The sequence below is a fragment of the Phacochoerus africanus genome, chromosome 4 (genome assembly GCF_016906955.1).
Source record: "Phacochoerus africanus isolate WHEZ1 chromosome 4, ROS_Pafr_v1, whole genome shotgun sequence".
NCBI lineage: Eukaryota > Metazoa > Chordata > Mammalia > Artiodactyla > Suidae > Phacochoerus > Phacochoerus africanus.
Window position 1 is genome coordinate 69576965 of NC_062547.1, and position 18532 is coordinate 69595496.

Genomic DNA, 18532 nt, shown 5'->3' on the forward strand with positions numbered 1-18532 from the left:
CACTGCGATGCCCGCAGGAACAGGCTTTCACTGCAACACACACCCAGGCCTGATTCCTGCCTGTACAGGGCCACACACGGTAGCCTTCATACCTCATAGCCACTGAAGAGTCAGGGACAGACAGCACATGTGCGACACACAGGTACCCTCTTCCAAGGTCACACAGACACACAGACATAGACACACAGATCCACACAGGCACCGCAAACACCCAGACCCCACTCATACACAGACTTACAAACCTACACAGAGAGCTATAGGTACCCTGGTGCTCCTGGGCACACACACACCCTGACTCTCACATACACAGACCCTCTTTGCACACCCAGCCCCACAAAACAGCCATGTCACCTGGCACCACGCGCCTGTCTGGCAGACACATACCAGCGCCCGCCCCCAACCTCCGTGTGACCTTCACAAAGCAAATGCCAGGCCTTTCCATAAAGGCTGCCTGGCACCTCCTACAAGAGAGTCAGGTGGAGTGGGGCAGGGAGTCCAGGGAGATGCCAGGCCGGCTTGGGGGAGATGGATACCCAGCAATTTCCTGGGTAGCTTCATAGCCTGGCTGTCTAGGTTCAGATCCTTGTTTCACCACTAGCCACGTTACTCAACCTGTCTGTGCCTCAGTTTCTTCCTCTGGAAAATGGGGCCCTAGCACCTGTCCAGTCATAGCTGAGGGCCTAACATGTGACATTCAATAGCAGTTGGCTACTTTCATTGTTGTGATTCCTACCAGTGAGGTTGTATCGCCTTTCCCTGGCTGTCCCCTCCCTCCACCCCACCCCAACCCCTCCCCACTGCTTGTTTGTTTCCCATCAGCCGCTACAGCAGAACTCTCTGAAGCCTAGATCTGCCCCTGGGCTGCACAGTCCTCCAGAGGCCCAGTCTGATGCTCTGAGAGCCCAGGTGGGCAGGCCTAGGGGCCTCAGAGGAATAGAAGCAGGTAGCAGCTTCATCTGAAAAGAACATCCAGTGGACAACCTGTCCAAAGGGGAGTCTTGGGCAAGTCATTTCTGATGAAGTGTCTGGGGATGTGACTGTGATGTCAGGGCCTGTCATCTGCCCTTGACTCTGGCTTGTGGCTTCAGGTCCCATTGGAACATGGCTGGAGCCACCCCCAGCCTGACTTTGGCCACCCTGAGCAGTAGCAAGTCAGGGAGAGGTAAGTCCCCACAGCTCTGGGGTCTGATTCTAAGGGGTAGCTGAGACCCCCCCCTCACACGCACACACACTCTTCTGCATTCAACTGGTCCAGTCCTCTCTCCTCTGACCTTCCACAGCCCAGGGGACATTCGCTCCTGAAAGCACAAACAGCAGGGCCCCAGGGAACCTCTTCTTCTCATCCTGGCCTCTTGGCTCCTGCTTACGTGAGCTGAGTCACCTGGGGCTGCAGAATCTGCCTTCAGTGATAGTTGGATGTCCTCTGGGCTTGGGTCTCACCTTCCCCGAACTGTGACTTCAGGTCCTGGGCCAGGGAGAAAGTCCTCAGTATGGAGGTATGTTCCTCTCCCTTCCCCACGAGCACCCAACAGAGCTAAAAATCCAGGCTGGGCCTAGGGAGAACACACAGATCCACCCAGGCACCACCAACCCCGAGCTGCCTCTTAGCACCTCATTGAACCAAGATGTTAACAGAACCTGACTCACAGAATTAGTGGAAGATCTAATTGGGTTAATGTGTACAAAATACTTTGATAGTGCTAGGCAAATCCTGAATAAGTTTCTTCTTGTTATTTCTATATACCTAAAAGGATCTAACCTGGCACCCAGTACACAGAAGGTGCTCAATAAATGGGCATTATTGGAGTTCCCATCGTGGCTCAGTGGTTAACGAATCCGACTAGGAACTATGAGGTTGAGGGTTCAATCCCTGGCCTTGTTCAGTGGGTTAAGGATCCAGCATTGCCGTGAGCTGTGGTGTAGGTTGCAGACGCGGCTTGGATCCTGAGTTGCTGTGGCTGTGGCATAGGCCAGTGGCTACAGCTCTGATTAGACCCCTAGCCTGGGAACCTCCATATGCTGCGGGAGCGGCCCTAGAAAAGGCAAAAAGACAAAAAATAAAAATAAAAAATAGGCATTATCAAAGGCCCAATCTCATGATCTAAGGTTAAGGATCTGGCTCTGTCACTGCTGTGGCTCATTGCTGCTGGGGCACAGGTTCAGTCCCGCGCCTGGGAACTTCCGTATGCTACAGGGTTGGCTGAAAAAGAAAAAAATGATAATAGCTATCCTAATGAGTATGCATTGGTATCTCATTGGGTTTTGATTTGCATTTCCCTAATGTCCAGTGGTGTTGAGCATCTTCTCATGTATTTATTGTCCATCTATATATCTTCTTTGGAGAATTTTTTTTTTTTTTTTTTTTTTTATGGTCACATCCATGGCATGTGGAAGTTCCCAGGCCAGGGACTGAATACAAGCCACAGCTGCAACCTATGCAGCAGCTGTGGCAAGGCCAGATACTTCATCCTGCTACACTGGCCAGAGGCTCAAACCTGCACCACTGCAGCCAGGTTTTTAACCTACTGAGCCACAGCGGGAACTCCTGAGAAATGTTTATTAAGTGTTTTTCCCACTTTTTAATTGGGTTGTTTAGTTTTGGGGTTCTTTATACTTTATGTAGTCTAGTTATTAATCTCTTTTCAAATATGTGATTTGCAAAAATGTTCTCTCATTCTGTGGATTGCTTTTCATTCTCTGAATAATGTCTTTTGATGCACAAAGATTTTTAACTTTGATGAAGTCCAATTTTTGCTGTTGTTGTTGCGTCTGATTTCGGTGTCATATCCAAGAAATCATTGTCAAATCCAATGTCATGAAGTGTTTTTGTTTTTGTTTTTGTTTTGTCTTTTTGCTATTTCTTTGGGCTGCTCCCTCGGCATATGGAGGTTCCCAGGCTAGGGGTCGAATCAGAGCTGTAGCCGCCAGCCTACGCCAGAGCCACAGCAACGTGGGATCCGAGCCTCGTCTGCAACCTACACCACAGCTCAAGGTAACGCCAGATCGTTAACCCACTGAGCAAGGGCAGGGACCGAACCCGCAACCTCATAGTTCCTAGTCAGATTCGTTAACCACTGCGCCACGACGGGAACTCCCAATGTCATGAAGTTTCTAAGAGTTTTGCAGTTTTAGTTCTTAAGTTTTGGTCTTTGGTCCATTTCTTTTCCATTACTCTGTATATTTGTCCTTATGTAGTACCACACTGTTGTGACTACTGTAGCTTTATAGTAAGTTATTATTATTATTACTATTATTAAAGTATAGTTGATTTACAATGTTTCATCAAGTTCTGTTGCACAACAAAGTAACCCCATCACACACATTTCCCTGTGCTGTATAGTAGGACCCCATTGCCATCCACTTCAAATATAACAGTTTATATTCCCAAAACCGCCAAAATCCATCCCACTCCCTCCCCTTTTCTTCCTGGGAACCCCAAGTCTGCTCTTCTTGGCCATGATCTGTTTCTGTTTTTTTGTTTGCTTGTTTGTTTGTTATTTTTAGATAGGATCATCTGTTCCATATTTTAGATTCTACTATAGTAAGTTTCAAAATCAGAAAGTGTGAGTCCCCCAGCTTTATTCTTTTTCAAAATTGTATTGGCTCTTCGGGTTCCTTAAGATTCCATATGAATTCTAGGGTAGATTTTTTTTTCTACAAATAATGCTGTTGGGATTTAATAGAGATTGCATTGAGTCTGCAGATTGCTTTGGGTAATATGGACATCTTGACAATTTTTAAGTCTTCCAATCCATGAATATGGTATGTCTTTCCTTTTATTTGTGTTTTTCATTTCCTTCAGGAACATTTTGTAGTTTTCAGTGTACAAATCTTTTATCTCCTTGGTTACGTTTATTTATTTATTTATTTATTTATTTATTTATTTATTTTTGCTTTTCAGGACCACACCCTCAGCATATGGAGGTTCCCAGGCTAGGGGTCCAATCAGAGCTACAGCTGCCAGCCTACACCATAGCCGCAGCAACACAGGATCTGAGCTGCGTCTGCAACCTGCATCATAGTTCACGGCAACTCCAGATCCTTAACCCACTGAATGAGGCCAGGGATTGAACTCATAACCTTATGGTTCCTTGTTGGATTCATTTCTGCTGTGCCGCAGTGGGAACTCCAGTCAAGTTTATTCTTAAGTGTCTTATTCATTTTGATGCTATTGTGAATGGAATTGTTTCCACTATATCTTTTCTGGTTTGTTCATTGTTAGAGCATAGAAAAGAAACTGATTTGGGGTGAGTTCCCATTGTAACTCAGTGGGTTAAGAACTCGACTAATAACCATGAGGATGTGGGTTTGATCCCTGGCATCACTCAGTGCATTAAGGATCTGGCAGAGCCACAGGTTCTGGTGTAGGTCACAGATGTGACTCAGCTCTGGCATTGCTGTGGCTGTGCCTGAAGCTCCAATTTGACCCCTACCCTGGGAACTTCCATATGCCACAGGTGCAGCCCTTAAAAAAAAGAAAAAGAAAAAGAGAAGTTCTGTCATGGCTCAGTGGAAAGGAAAATGACTAGCATCCATGAGGACGCAGGTTCAATCCCTGGACTCACAGAGTGGGTTAAGGATCCGGTGTTGCCATGAGCTGTGATGTAGGTCGCAGATGAGGCTCTGATCCCGTGTTGCTGTGGCTGTGGTGTAGGCCAGCAGCAGTAGCTCTGATTCAGCCCCTAGCCTTGGAACTTCTATATGTCGTGAGTGTAGCCCTAAAAAGGCAAAAGGAAGGAAAGCAAAAGAAAAGAAAAAAGCAACTGATTTTTGTGTTGATTTTAAATTCTGCAATTTTTCTAAATTCACTTATTAGTCAGTTCTGTGAGTTTTGACATATGTAATCTGCACCACTGGCTTCTTTCTCTTAGCAAAATTCATTTGAGACTCATCCAAGTTATTTTGTGTATGAGTAGTTAAAAAGGAAACTGCTGTTTCTTTCTACTTTTGCAGAACAATTCTGACACCAAATGTGTGCATGTGTGTTTTCCCCCACATCAACCAATTCTCCAGTTCTCTGAGGGCACCAACTGAGTGAACTACAGTTTAACTGGAGTTAGCACAGATCCCATGGGTTAAGGGCAAGACTTCCCCAACTTCAGATGTCTGTCTCAAATCCGGGTTGTCACCTATGCTTCTGAGCAACCACTTATAAATCAGAGATACCCACGACCCCTCCTAGGGTTCAGTGATTTGCTAGAAGGATTCACAGAACTGAGGAAACCAGTTTACTTACTAGGTTGCTGGTTTATTTTAAAAGATAAAGCTCGGGGAGTTCCCATTTGGCATGCGGAAGTTCATAAGCCAGGGATCAAACCCATGCCACAGTAGTGGCCTGAGCCACTGCATGACAATGCTGGATCCTTAACCTGCTGCGCCACCAGGGAACTTCCCAAATATACGTATTTATTATTTCACGGTAGTTACGATCCCCTACTTATGATAGTTCAATCTATGATATTGCAACTTTACAGTGATGTGAAAGCAATACATATACAGTATAAACCATACTTCAAATTTTGGTACTCTCCCAGGTTAGTAATATGTGATCTGATTCTCTCTCTTGATGCTGGGTGGCAGCAGTGAGACACAGCTCCTGGTCAGCCAGGCAATCAGAAGGGTGAATGACTTATACACTTCTAACCATTCTAGACTCAGATAACCATTCTGGTTTTTGGTTTCAGTACAGTAGTCAATAAATTACATGAGATATTCAGCTCTTTATTACAAAATAGGCTTTGTGCTAGATGATTTTGCCCAACTGTAGGCTAATGTAAATGTTTTAAGCACATTTTTGGGGGGGGTGTCTTTTTTTTAATCTTTTTTAGGGCTGCACTCCCGGCACATGGAGGTTCCCAGGCTAGGGGTCTAATCGGAGCTGTAGCCACTGGCCTACACCATAGCCACAGCAACTCAGAATCCAAGCCATGTCTGCGACCTACACCACAGCTCACGGCAATGCTGGATCCTTAACCCAGTGAGCGAGGCCAAGGATGAAACTCTCAACCTCATGGTTCCTAGTCGGATTCATTAACCACTGAGCCATCACAGGAACTCCTTGAGCACATTTAAGGTAGGCTAGGCTAAACTATATTTGTTCTATAGGTTAGGAGTATCAAATGCATTTTTTTTCTTTTTTTTCTTTTGCTTTTCAGTACTACACCCTCAACATATGGAGGTTCCCAGGCTAAGGGTCTAATCAGAGCTACAGCTGCCAGCCTACGGCACAGCCACAGCCACGCAGGATCTGAGCCTTGTCTACAACCTACACCACAGCTGAAGGCAATGCCGGATCCTTAACCTGCTGAGCGAGGCCAGGGATCAAACCAGCAACCTCATGGTTCCTATTCGGATTCATTTACACTGCACCATGACGGGAACTCCTCAAATGCATTTTCAACTGTCGACATTTTCAGTTTCAATGGGTTTATCAAGATGTAACTCTACCATAAGTCAAGGAAGATCTGCAGTTCATTTTTGTGGGGTTTTTGTTTTGTTTTTTGCTTAATGGTATTCCATGGCATGGACCTCCTACAACTTATCCATTCACCAGTTGATACATATTTGGTTTGATTATTTTTAGGTTTTGATGACTACGCACAGAACTGCTGTAAACATTAGTCAGCAGGTTTTTGAGTGGACATATGTTTTCATTTATTTTAGGTAAATATATAGGAGTGGGTTTGTTTGACTGTACAATAAGTGTATGTTTAATTTCCTAAGAAACTGAACACATGGGGTTCTCATCATGGTTCAGCAGTTAACGAAACTGAGTAGCATCCATGAGGATGCAGGTTCAATCCCTGGCCTTGCCTAGTGGATTAAGGATCCGGCATTGCCGTAAGCTGTGGCGTAGGTCACAGACTACAACTCGGACTGGACCCCTAGCCTGGGAATCTCCATGTACCATGGGTCCATTCCTAAAAAGACCAGAAAAAAAAAAAGAATGAAAGAAACCGAGCACATGGCTGTACCACTTGGCATTCCCATCCACGATGAATGGGTATTCCAGTTGGTCCATCTGTGTATCTTCTTTGGAGAACTGTCCATATTTTCATTGGTTTCTTTCTTTTTTCTCCCTTTCTTTTTTTTTTTTTTTTTGGTTGTTGTTGCCATTTCTTGGGCCGCTCCCGCGGCATATGGAGGTTCCCAGGCTAGGGGTTGAATCGGAGCTGTAGCCACCGGCCTACGCCAGAGCCACAGCAACGCGGGATCCGAACCGCGTCTGCAACCTACACCACAGCTCACGGCAGCGCTGGATCGTTAACCCACTGAGCAAGGGCAGGGACCGAACCCGCAACCTCATGGTTCCTAGTCGGATTCGTTAACCACTGCGCCACGACGGGAGCTCCTTTTCTTCCTTTCTTAGGGCTGTACCTTCAGCATATGGAAGTTCCCAGGCTAGGGATTGAATTTGAGCTACAGCTGCCATCCTACACCACAGCCACAGCAATGCCGAATCCAAGCTGCCTCTTCAACCTACACCACAGCTCATAGCAATGCCGGATCCTTAACCCACTGAGCAAAGCCAGGGATCAAATCCGCATCCTCATGGATACTAGTCAGGTTCTTAACCAGCTAAACCACAAGGGGAACTCTCTCATTCGTTTTATAATAGAGTTGTTTGTCTTATTATTAGGTTTCCAGAGTTTATTATGTACTTTGGATACAAGTCCTTTGTCAGAAAATTTCTCCCAGTCTACTGCTTATCTTTTTATTCTTTGACATGTCTTTTGCAGAGCAGAAATTTTCAGTGTTTTTAAAACATTTTTTGAAGTTTGTTTTGAAAAAAAGTTTGAATTTTTGACTGTTAAAAATTCCTGGTTTTGGAGTTCCTGTTGTGGCGCAGTGGTTAACGAATCCGACTAGGAACCATGAGGTTGCAGGTTCGCTCCCTGGCCTTGCTTAATGGGTTAAGGACCCTGCGTTGCCTTGAGCTGTGGTGTAGGTCGAAGACACAGCTTGGATCCCGAGTTCTGTGGCTGTGGTGTAGGCCGGCAGCTATGGCTCCGATTTGACCCCTAGCCTGGGAGCCTCCATGCACCGTGGGAGCAGCCCAAGAAATGGCAAAAAGACCAAAAAAAAAAAAAAAAAATTTCCTAGTTTCTTTCCTACAACTGGATAATCCCTATGCTCAGGGCCCCCAGCCCCACTCCGCTTTTTATCTTGGCTGCCTGGCTGCTGAGAAACCCCTCTCTAATGGGAGGACTGTGCTCTGTTGAGGGTCACATCAGCAGAGGGCAACGGTTAATATTTTGATCGGAGGAATCATAAGACTTGAGTTTGAATTCTGACCCCCACCATGACCTTGCTGTGTGACCCAGAGCTAATTATTCTCCTCTCTGAACTTTATTTTTTTTTAATTTTTATTTATTTATTTATTTTGTCTTTTGTCTTTTTTAGGGCTGCACCTGCGGCATATGGAGGTTCCCTGCCTAGGGGTCTAATCAGAGCTGTTGCTGCCAGCCTACGCCACAGCCACAGCAATGTCAGATCCAAGCTACATGTGCGACCTATGCCACAGCTCACGGCAACGCCGGGTCCTTAACCCTCTGAGCGAGGCCACCCACAACCTCATGGTTCCCAGTCGAATTTATTTCCCTGGCACCACAACAGGAACTCCTGAACTTTATTTTCTTCATCTGTAAAATAGAGTCAATGAAGTCCCCCCCTTTCCCCTACCCCCCGGGAACTGGTCCATAAAAAAGACCCAATATATGGAAGCTGGTGTCACTTTCCTGATCTAGAAAATTTCAGACTTATTTCATAGCAGAGGGAACATTCAAATAAAATCTTAGGCTGACATTCAATAGTAGAACCAGAAAGAGGCAGGGAAAGATTCCATTTCTTCTCTCTACCTCCTTGCACCCACCAGAGCATAGCCTGAAGTCGGCTGAGCACTCTAACCCCTTCACTTTAACAGAGTAACAGACCAGAGAGGGCAGTGACCTTCCCAAGGTCACATGGCATGTCACAGGCACACAGCTCCCCACTCTCATCCTCACATCTTCATATCTATTGTCTTGCTGAGTTCCCTCCTCAAGTGGTGTATATGGGGTGGATAGACCTATAACTGCCAGTGTCTTTTTTGAGCTCTGTGTTAGGCACCATTCTGAGCATTCTGAGCATTTTACCCGTGTTAACACTGGTCACCTGGATGACCAGAGGCAGGTGGTGGTTGTCCCCATTTTGTGGATGAGGAAACTGAAATTTGGTCTTTCCCCCAAGTCACACAGCTGCGAAGTGGCATAGCCAGCTTCTCCCTGTCTCCTCTTAAGGGTCTGTCTTGCCACCACCTGCAGGCTATATCCACTCTCTTTGTAGCTATGTCTCTGTCATCCGTCTGTATCTCCACTCCAGCCACACCAGTTTCTTAGCTGATCCTTCCTCAAAAACCGAATCCTGCCACAGGGCCTTTGCACTTGCTGTTTGCTCACCCTGCAGTGCTTGGTCCCACCTCCTGACCTGTGGCTTGCTCCTCATCTTTCAGGCCCTGCTCAATTTCTCAGAGAGGCCTGTCTCAACCACAGCAGCTAAAATCACATCTCCAGGAGTTCCCGTCGTGGCGCAGTGGTTAACGAATCCAACTAGGAACCATGAGGTTGCGGGTTCGACCCCTGCCCTTGCTCAGTGGGTTAAGGATCCAGCATTGCAGTGAGCTGTGGTGTAGGTTGCAGACGCGGCTCGGATCCCGCGTTGCTGTGGCTATGGCGTAGGCTGGCAGCTACAGCTCCGATTCAACCCCTAGCCTGGGAACCTCCATATGCCGCAGGAGCGGCCCAAGAAATGGCAAAATAAATAAATAAATAAAAATAAAATCACATCTCCAGTCATCCACCTAGTTCTAATTCTCTGCATGGCACAATCCAGCCTATATATTCATTCGTTCATGTATTTATTTACATGGGAGTTCCCATTGTGGCTTAGCAGATAACGAACTCAACTAGTATCCATAAGGACTCGAGTTCGATCCCTGGCCTCACTCAGTTGGTTAAGGATCCGGCGTTGCCCTGAGCTGTGGCATAGGTCACAGATGTGGCTCAGATCTGGCATTGCTATGGCTGTGGTGTAAGCCAGCTGCTGTAGCTCAGATTTGACCCCTGCCCTGGAAACTTCCATATGCTGTGAGTGCGGCCCTAAAAAGACAAAAAAAAAAAAACCAAAGCAAAGAAAAAAATAAATTCATTTGTATATTGCTTCACATGATAAACATTTATTGGGCATCCATTGCATGCCAGGCCATGTTCTCAGCCCAAAGGATACAGCAATGTTGTTCCTGCTATGGAGCAGCAGGATCGGCGGTGAATTTGGAGGGCTGGGATGCAGGTTTGATTCCCAACCTGGCACAGTGGCCTAAGGAACTGGTGTTGCCGCAGATGCACTTAGGTTGAGACTGCAGCTCAAATCTGATCCCTGACTCGGGACGCTGAAAAAGGAAAGAAAATAAAAGGGTACAGCAATGAAAAAAAGCAGACAAAAATCCTTGCTCTGCAGAACTTAGTTCTAGCAGGGAAGTCACACAGTGAAGAAGTAAAATATAGAATGTAACAGGTAAGTAGTATTTATTTTAAGGGTGACGACGATGAAGTATTAGGGCAGAGCTTGAAATTTTAGATAGGTTGGTTTGGGGAGGCCTTCCTAAGGAGGCGACATTTGAGAAGAAGCCTAAAGGAGGTGAAAGAGAAGCCAGTGGAGAGCCAGGCAAAGGAAACAGCCTGTGCAAAGGCCCTGAGGTAGAAACATAATCTGAAATGTTCAGGGAACGGCAAGGCGGCCATCATGGCTGGAGCAGAGTGAATGAGGGGTAGAGTGGGATGTCACAGGGTAGGGCCTTGGGGGCCACAGCAAGGACTCTGGCTTTTGCTTTGAGTGATCTGGGAGCCATAGAAGGTTCTGAGCAGAGGGGGGATACAGCCTGAATCAGATGTTTCCAGGCTCCCTCTGGCCGCTGTTGGGGGAGCAGACTGAGGAGCAAAGACAGGAGCTGGGGACCAGGGCAGAGGCGAATGCACTGGTCTAGGCAAGTGATGAAGTGGGGCTTGTCAAGGAAGGGGTGATGGGGAGTTCCCGTTGTGGCTCAGCGGAAGCGAATCTGACTAGCATCCATGAGGATGCAGGTTCAATCCCTGGCCTTGCTCAGTGGGTTAAGGATCCAGTGTTGCCGTGAGCTGTGGTGTAGGTCAAAGATGTGGCTCGGATCCCTTGTTGCTGTTGCTGTGGCTGTGGCATAGAGTTGCAGCTGAAGCTCTGATTCGACCCTTAGCCTGGGAACCACCATATGCCGTGAGTGCAGCCCTAAAAAGACACACGCATACACATACACACAAAAAGAGGGTGTGATAAGTGGACAGATTCTGCATAGATTTGGTTGATTTGGAGTGCAAAGGCAAGGGGAAGCAAGGAGGATCCCACAATTTTGGGGGTTCGCAGTGCTGCTAGGTGAACCTGTTCATAGTCTAGCCCTCCCGTGTCATCTCTGTGAGGGGCATATAATCTGTCTTGGTCACTGCTGTGACCCCCAGCTCCTGCAACAGGGCACGCAAAGGCACCCAGTAGCAGATCTCTGTAATTCCCTGTCTGCTGTCTCCTTTGGGGTATCTTTCTGCCAGGAATTTTCTTGGTTTCCTTATTTCTCCCTCCCCCCGCCGCCTCCAAATACCATCTCAGCCCCTCTGAGCCCTCTTCCTGTCTGTCCCTTGCAGCTTCGAGGCAGAGAATGGGCCGACGCCATCACCAGGCCGCAGCCCCCTGGACTCGCAGGCGAGCCCGGGCCTCGTGCTGCACGCTGGGGTGGCCACCAGCCAACGCCGAGAGTCCTTCCTCTACCGCTCTGACAGCGACTATGACATGTCACCCAAGACCATGTCCCGGAACTCGTCGGTCACCAGCGAGGCGTGAGCACCCCCTATCCCTCCCCACCAGCTCTTCCAGGCCTGGCCTTAACGCAAGCTACCTTTCCCAGCAAGGAGCGGGGTGGGGGGGGGGGACGGACACTGCCCAAGCCCCTCCTCCCACACCTGTCCTGCCCCAGTGATAAATCAATAATAGCCCCCCTTTTCCCTATCAAGGGCTCAGTTCCCCCCCTTTTTTTGGCCTTGCCCATAGCCTGTGGAAGTTGCCTGGGCCAGGGATTGAACCTGAGCCACAGCGGTGACAATGCCGGATCCTTAACCACCAGGCCACCAGGGAACTCCAGGGGCTCAGTCCCTTTATAGCATGTCCACCCAATGAGATATGAGCGCCCACCCTATCTCTGCACCCACCCAGCCACACCGAGCCCCTCCCTCAGGCCAAGCCCCCTCCTATGTCTATATAGCCCCCCCCCATTCAACTTGCCCAAGCCTCCTCTGACCAGTTGGTTTTGGGGGCCCAGTCTCATTCACCTCACCCTGTCCCTCCAGCAAGGAGGGAACCCCACTTGAGCCCCTCCCTGCCCGCATTTCCTCCCAGAGTGTCCACCTTGGCTGAGCCCCCTCCTCCTCCCCAGCTCCAGGCTTCGCTAAGCAAGACCCCCTTATCGTGACCACCTGTTGAGGTATGCGCACCCCCAGACCTGTTCAGCCCTCTTGCCTCTCACTGAGGCCTCTGGCTCTGCCCTCTACCCATCGAGGTATCCATCTCACCTCCCCACCTCCTTCCAGCCCTCCATTCCCTCCCCTCCATTGCTCTCCCCAAGCCCCACCCCTGTAGTGTGTTCACGGCCCTCCTATTGTCTCTGCACACACACCCCTACACCATCCACCCACCTGAGCTCTTCTCTCTGACTCTTTCCTTCAGGACCAACCCCTACAGCAGGGTCACCCTTGTGGGGTCTAAGTGTCCTCTCCCCCCACCCCCGACTCCTGCACACCAGCCACCCTGGGCCCAGCCCCCGCCCCACCACTTGCTTCTCTGGCACCCCAGCCCCTCTCCACTGCAGGTCCTTGGGTGGAGGGGCCCACAGTGAGGACCCCTGACCTGCCCCTGTTGTTGCAGGCATGCAGAGGACCTCATCGTGACGCCATTCGCCCAGGTAAGACACACCTGGGGACAAGGGCCCAGCCCTGGCTGCCCCTCTGGGTGGACTCCTCTCCTCACTGCAGCTCCCTGACCCAGGTGCTGGCCAGTCTCCGGAGCGTTCGCAGCAACTTCTCACTCCTGACCAATGTGCCCATTCCCAGCAACAAGTAAGTGGAGGCCGGGCCCCAACTCACATGATCAGGAGGCTCAGCACACCTGGGTTCAGCCCTGCACTGCCATGTGACCTCAGGCAGGCACTTGACCTCTCCAAGCCTCTGTTTAGGCAACAGCTCTCTCTGAGCCACTAAATCATTGCAATTTGAATGCCTTAGATATGGAAACTCTTGTTGTTATTGTTGTCTTTGTAAGGGCCGCAGCCTTGGCACATGGAGATTCCCAGGCTAGGGGTCGAATAGGAGCTGTAGCCTCTGGCCTATGCCACCGCCACAACAACGCCAGATCTGAGCCGCATCTGCGACCTACACCACAGCTCAACTCCAAATACTGAACCCCCTGAGCAAGGCCAGGGATCAAACCTGTGTCCTCATGGATACTAGTCAGATTCGTTTCTGCCCAGCCACGATGGCAACTCCATGGAAACTTTTATAAATAAAGGGGTCTGGACACTCAGTACTGAGGCCATGGGTGGCCAGCCACCCCAGCCTCTGGGCCACTCTGGCCCTGATGCCAACTTGCTGGACAAATACCCTCCTCTGGAACCTCCTGTTCCCCCTCTGTAATATGGGGGTTTAACAGTCCCTCATTCGAGTCAGAAGGTGATATACAAAAAGTGCTAGTATATTGCCCAGCACATAATAAATGCTCACTAAATAGAAGTAGTTATTATTTGAGGGTAGGAGTGTGGCTGAGAGTTGCTATTCCCTCTGGGCGTGGGACACAAAGCCATCCTTGGGTTCAAGGAGCTGGAGGGAGGGATGGTCAGCAAAGCAGACATAGAACCTGACCTTACCAGTTGTGTAGTCTTGAGGAAGCCAGCTCACCCCCTTGAACCTCAGTTTCCTCATCTCTAAAATGGGTTATTGGAGTTCCCTCTGTGGCCCAGCAGGTTAAGGATCCAGTGTTGCCACAGCTGTGGTGTACATCGCAGCTGCAGCTCAGATTTGATCCCCGGCCTGGGAACTTCCATATGCTGCAGGTGCAGCCAAAAAATAAAATAAAGTAAAATAAAATAAAATAAAATGAGTTCTTGTGGGGCTCTGTGAGAGGCTTATGGCAGAGTACATGGGACACAGAGAGTGCTCAGAAAAAGAAAATAGCACACTTCATGGAAAGGGGAAGGCAGAGCTGGGGGTACTGAGCTGGTGTTAGAACCCCATTTCTTTGCAGGAGGTCCCCGCTGGGCGGCCCAACCCCTGTCTGCAAGGCCACACTGTCAGGTAACTAATCAGGAGGATAAGAAGGACCCCTCTTGCTACCCCAGTGGGGGTCCCTCACTGGGGAAGGCTGTCTCACCCCTTTTCCCAGCATCCCACTCTCCTGGGGCCCCCATCACCTCTGGAGGTCTGCCATGTGGACTCTCTCAGTCACCGCCCCTGCTGCCCCTTCTTCAGAGGAGACATGTCAGCAGTTGGCCCGGGAGACATTGGAGGAGTTGGACTGGTGTCTGGAACAGCTGGAGACCATGCAGACCTACCGCTCTGTCAGCGAGATGGCCTCCCACAAGGTGTGCAGGGCCTGCGGGGTGGGGCCAACTGCTGGGGATGGGTGGGGTGGGGGTAACTATGGGGTGGGGCTGGTGAGTGGGGTCGACCTGTGGCTAGAGCCTATGGGGTGGGATCAATCCCCGGGCTGTGCTTCAGGATCTGTAGCGCCTATAGATTCTCACTTCTCCCAGGACTTGAAGACCCAGGGGTGTGCATGTGTTTGCACATGTGTGTGTGTGTCTAGTTGTACAACTGTCCATGGGCGACCATCCCTTCTGGGGGGGTGCAAATCGTCTGTTTGTAGGGTCTAAGAGTGTGTATCCACAGCTGTGTGTTTGTGTGGCTGTCAATTTGTTGACTACACACCTGCAGTATGTTGGGGTGGGGAGGGGAGTGTTCCAGTAGGATTCATCAGGAGTGGCATGCACGTGTGATTCTATGGAGGGTATATGGGTGTGCACAGCCCATTATGTGGGGCTGTAAGTGTGGGGACTGTGCCAGAGGTGTGCATATATTTAGAGGTGTGAGTTGGTCCAGGTGTGAACCTGAGTGTGTATCTGCATGTATTTGTGACTGTGTGTGTGTGTGTGCACGCATGCGCTCTTGCAGGGTCGCAGGAAAGGGTGCAAGGCTTCCATATACAGCTGTGCAGAGTGTGCACTGCACAACTCCAGGGGGCACCGTTCAGAAAGCAGGCAATGTGAATGACATTCCTTGGAGTTGTGCCACAAGGTGGCAGCCCCTGTGGGTGGATGCCTATCAGGAAATGAATGTGCGGGTGGGAGTGTCTGTGTTGGGGGGTTGCATATGCCTGTGGGTGGAGGTTTGTCTGGGAACATGCCAGTCTGAGGGCGATTGTGTCCCTGAGGGTGTGTTGAACATCTGAGAATGTGACTGTGTCTCTGAATATAGGTCTGTGGGTGTATTTCCACAATGGTGTGTGTGTGTATCCGTGGGTGTGAGTGTGAGTATTACCTTATGGATTTGTCAGGGCATGTTTGTGTCTCAGGCCACATGGGTATTTGTATGTGTTTGTAAGTGTGTCTCTGGGAGTGTTGAGTGTGTCCAGTATCTGAGTGTTTGTCCCTTAGTGTGTGTCTCAACATCTGGATGTGAGTCTGTGTTCTTGGAAGGGGTGTATCTGAAGGCGTTTGTATCTCTCTGTGCTCAGCTATGTACCAATAAATGTGTTGAACATCAGAGTTGTGACTCTGTGTGCGTGCATATGTATGTGTTTGTGTGTGTGTTGTCAGCATAGGATTGGAAGCTTTTGACTGTATGTGTTCAAGTGTGTGTGTTAAGTGGCTGTACTGGTGTGGAAGGTGTGTCTGAGTGTTTGTGTGTCTGTGTGTGGAGCATGTGGGTGTGTGTCTTTGTCTCTGGGTGTGTCCACGGAGGGGGAATGTCCTCTCGAGAGTGTGTGCGCCTCCCTGTCCATCCCTGGCAGCCCCACCTGAGTTCTGCCTGAGGCCCGTGGGCTCCAATGCCCCTTTAACGCCCCCCCCACCCCCGGCACCACCTGACATTGCATGCAGCCTGCCAGTGCTGCAGTGAGCACGCACACGCACACACACGGGCGAACACACGGAGCCCAGAGCCTCCGAAGCCTCCTCCCGGGACCCTTACCCTTTCCCCCCATGGGCAGGGGTCCCTGGCCGCCTCCAGCTGCCGCCGCGTGGGGGCCCATAAGGGCCAGGGGCTGAATGACCATGTAACCAGGGCTGCTGCTGGGAGCGCGGAGGGGAAGGGAGCCCCCAGCCCTGCTGGGCCGGCCCAGGCCCCTCCGCGGCTCCCATTTCCACTGCCCACCTGCCCAGCACCCCCCCCACCCCACCCCGCCCCCTCCCATGCGGTAGTTGCTGACCCTGGGACTCCCCAAGCCCAGCCTGTGTGTGCGGCAGCCCTGAGCGGGGCTAAGACTCCAAGATGCCCTTGGTGGATTTCTTCTGCGAGACCTGCTCCAAGCCGTGGCTGGTGGGCTGGTGGGACCAGGTAGGGGAACTCCGGGTGGAGGATGGGCAGGAAACCCAGCTCTGGCCCTCCCACCTCGGACCCTCCAGCCCCTAGTCTGGGCTTGTGTGTGCAGCTGTGCACGTGTGCAGCCTGGAGATTAAGCCTGGTGACCAGGGCTGGGCGTGGATGGCGGGTGGCTGGGAGTGTGGGTTTCTCACTGGGTGTGACTGTCAGTGCACACTCGTGTGTGTGTCTGCAGTGGTGTGGGCCTGCTTGTTTTCCTGGGTCATGGCCTGGCCCTGGTGGCCCTGGCTGAGATCATGTGGCTCTGATTTGTGGTGTTGTGTTTTGGGTCAAGTTTATGAGCCCAGAGCTATGTGATTTTTCTGGGGCATGTGACCCCCAGTGTCATGCCTGCCTTATTGTGTCTGATCCTTGATTTGTGTATCTGGGGCTGTGTGTGACCCCCAGTGTCATGCCTGCCTTATTGTGTCTGATCCTTGATTTGTGTATCTGGGGCTGTGTGGAACTGTGAAGCATGGGAGTCTGTGACTCTGTGTGTGGTTGTGTGACTTTGTGGGTCCATCTTGTGTGTGTATGTGTGTCTTTTTTGTGCACCCATGACCTCTGGCAGCACTGGGAGGAGTGAAAACCCATCCCCCTGTGGGCCATGTAGGCTCAGCCTTCCTGCTGAGCATCCCTCTTGCCTCTCTGGGCAGTATTCCCCTGCTTTTGGGGTGCTTTGGCAAAGCTTGGGGGTGGGGAGCTGATGCCCTTTCTCCTCATGCACAATGTCACAGCAGATGCTTCTGTGAAGTGCTATGAGGGGACCAGGAGGAGCTCCCAAACCTGGTTCTGGATATGCTCCATTCATCTGTGCATCTGCCCACTGCTCTGAGGCTGGGGGAGAGGGGGCTCTGATGAGAACCCCCCTCCCCTGGGTGACTCAGTTAGGGTTTCCTCAGCTCACTCTTCTCCCTGCCCCGGTCAAACCTCTCCACCCAGAACTCTGGGACTGCATTTGCTCCTTCCAAACCAGGCTGGGGGCTGGGAGCCAGGACCCCAGGAAGTGGGGTCCCTGTCTTTGAGACCTGGGCTGGGGTAGGTCTGGGAAGGCAGGGGTTAAAGGGCCAGCAGCCTGCCCCCCTTTCCCCAGCTCAGCAGCTGGTTGGAGGGGGAGTTGCTAAGGAGACTCCCATCACCATGGTGATGGGATTCTCCTGACACCCCATTGGCTCCCGTTAGGCAGGAGCCCCTCCCTTCCACAGGTGCCCCTCTGGCTCCTCCTTGGGGGGAAGTATGGCCAGAGGAGCACCCCCTTCCTCAGTCAGGGAGGGGTATGCTGAGTCCTGACTCCCCAAGCCTGGGGACCCCCATCCAGAGCTGGGAAGAGAGGGAGGGCTGACCCCTCCTCTCCAGCAGCTTGCTGAGGGCTCTGTTGGCTGAGCAGAGAAGTAGGAGGGACTCATGGGTTCTTCAGAAGTTTCCTGGGAGGGCCTGACCTCCCCGTAAGCCCTGCCATGACTCCTATCATTCCTTCCTTCTTACCTCCTTCACTTAAGTTCAAGAGGATGCTAAACCGTGAACTCACACACCTGTCAGAGATGAGCAGGTCAGGAAACCAAGTCTCTGAGTACATCTCCACTACATTCCTGGGTGAGTGAAGGGCAGCACTTTGTGTTGGGGTTGGAGGTGGGGGTGTTGCATATCTTGACTGCAGAGGGCCACCTTAGACCCTGGGTCCTGTTGCTCACATTTGCCCAAAGGACCCTGACTCTTAACTCCCTGAAGGTCACCATGCTCAAAGTATCCATACTCACAATGTCCCCCAGTTCAGTGTTGCCTCAGCTTCTTTAGGACCCCCACATTTAAAATCTCTCCAAGCTGAAAAGCCCCTCCAAACTTAGTGCAGTTCC

The 18532-nt window shown here is 50.6% G+C and overlaps 1 protein-coding gene across 4 annotated transcripts in view; it reads left to right on the forward strand.

Moving 5' to 3' along the window:
* Positions 1–18532, forward strand: part of PDE4A (phosphodiesterase 4A) — a 42784-nt gene that overhangs the window by 12651 nt on the left and 11601 nt on the right. For 3 of the 4 annotated variants that reach the window (XM_047777024.1, XM_047777025.1, XM_047777026.1), the window contains exons 2-7: positions 11703–11894; positions 12976–13012; positions 13096–13166; positions 14347–14396; positions 14571–14683; positions 18179–18272. In XM_047777024.1, coding sequence (XP_047632980.1) covers positions 11703–11894; positions 12976–13012; positions 13096–13166; positions 14347–14396; positions 14571–14683; positions 18179–18272 — 557 coding nt within the window. Of the gene's footprint in view, positions 1–11702; positions 11895–12171; positions 12536–12975; positions 13013–13095; positions 13167–14346; positions 14397–14570; positions 14684–18178; positions 18273–18532 lie in introns of those variants that run through there. The other variant, XM_047777027.1, reaches the window with a different exon arrangement.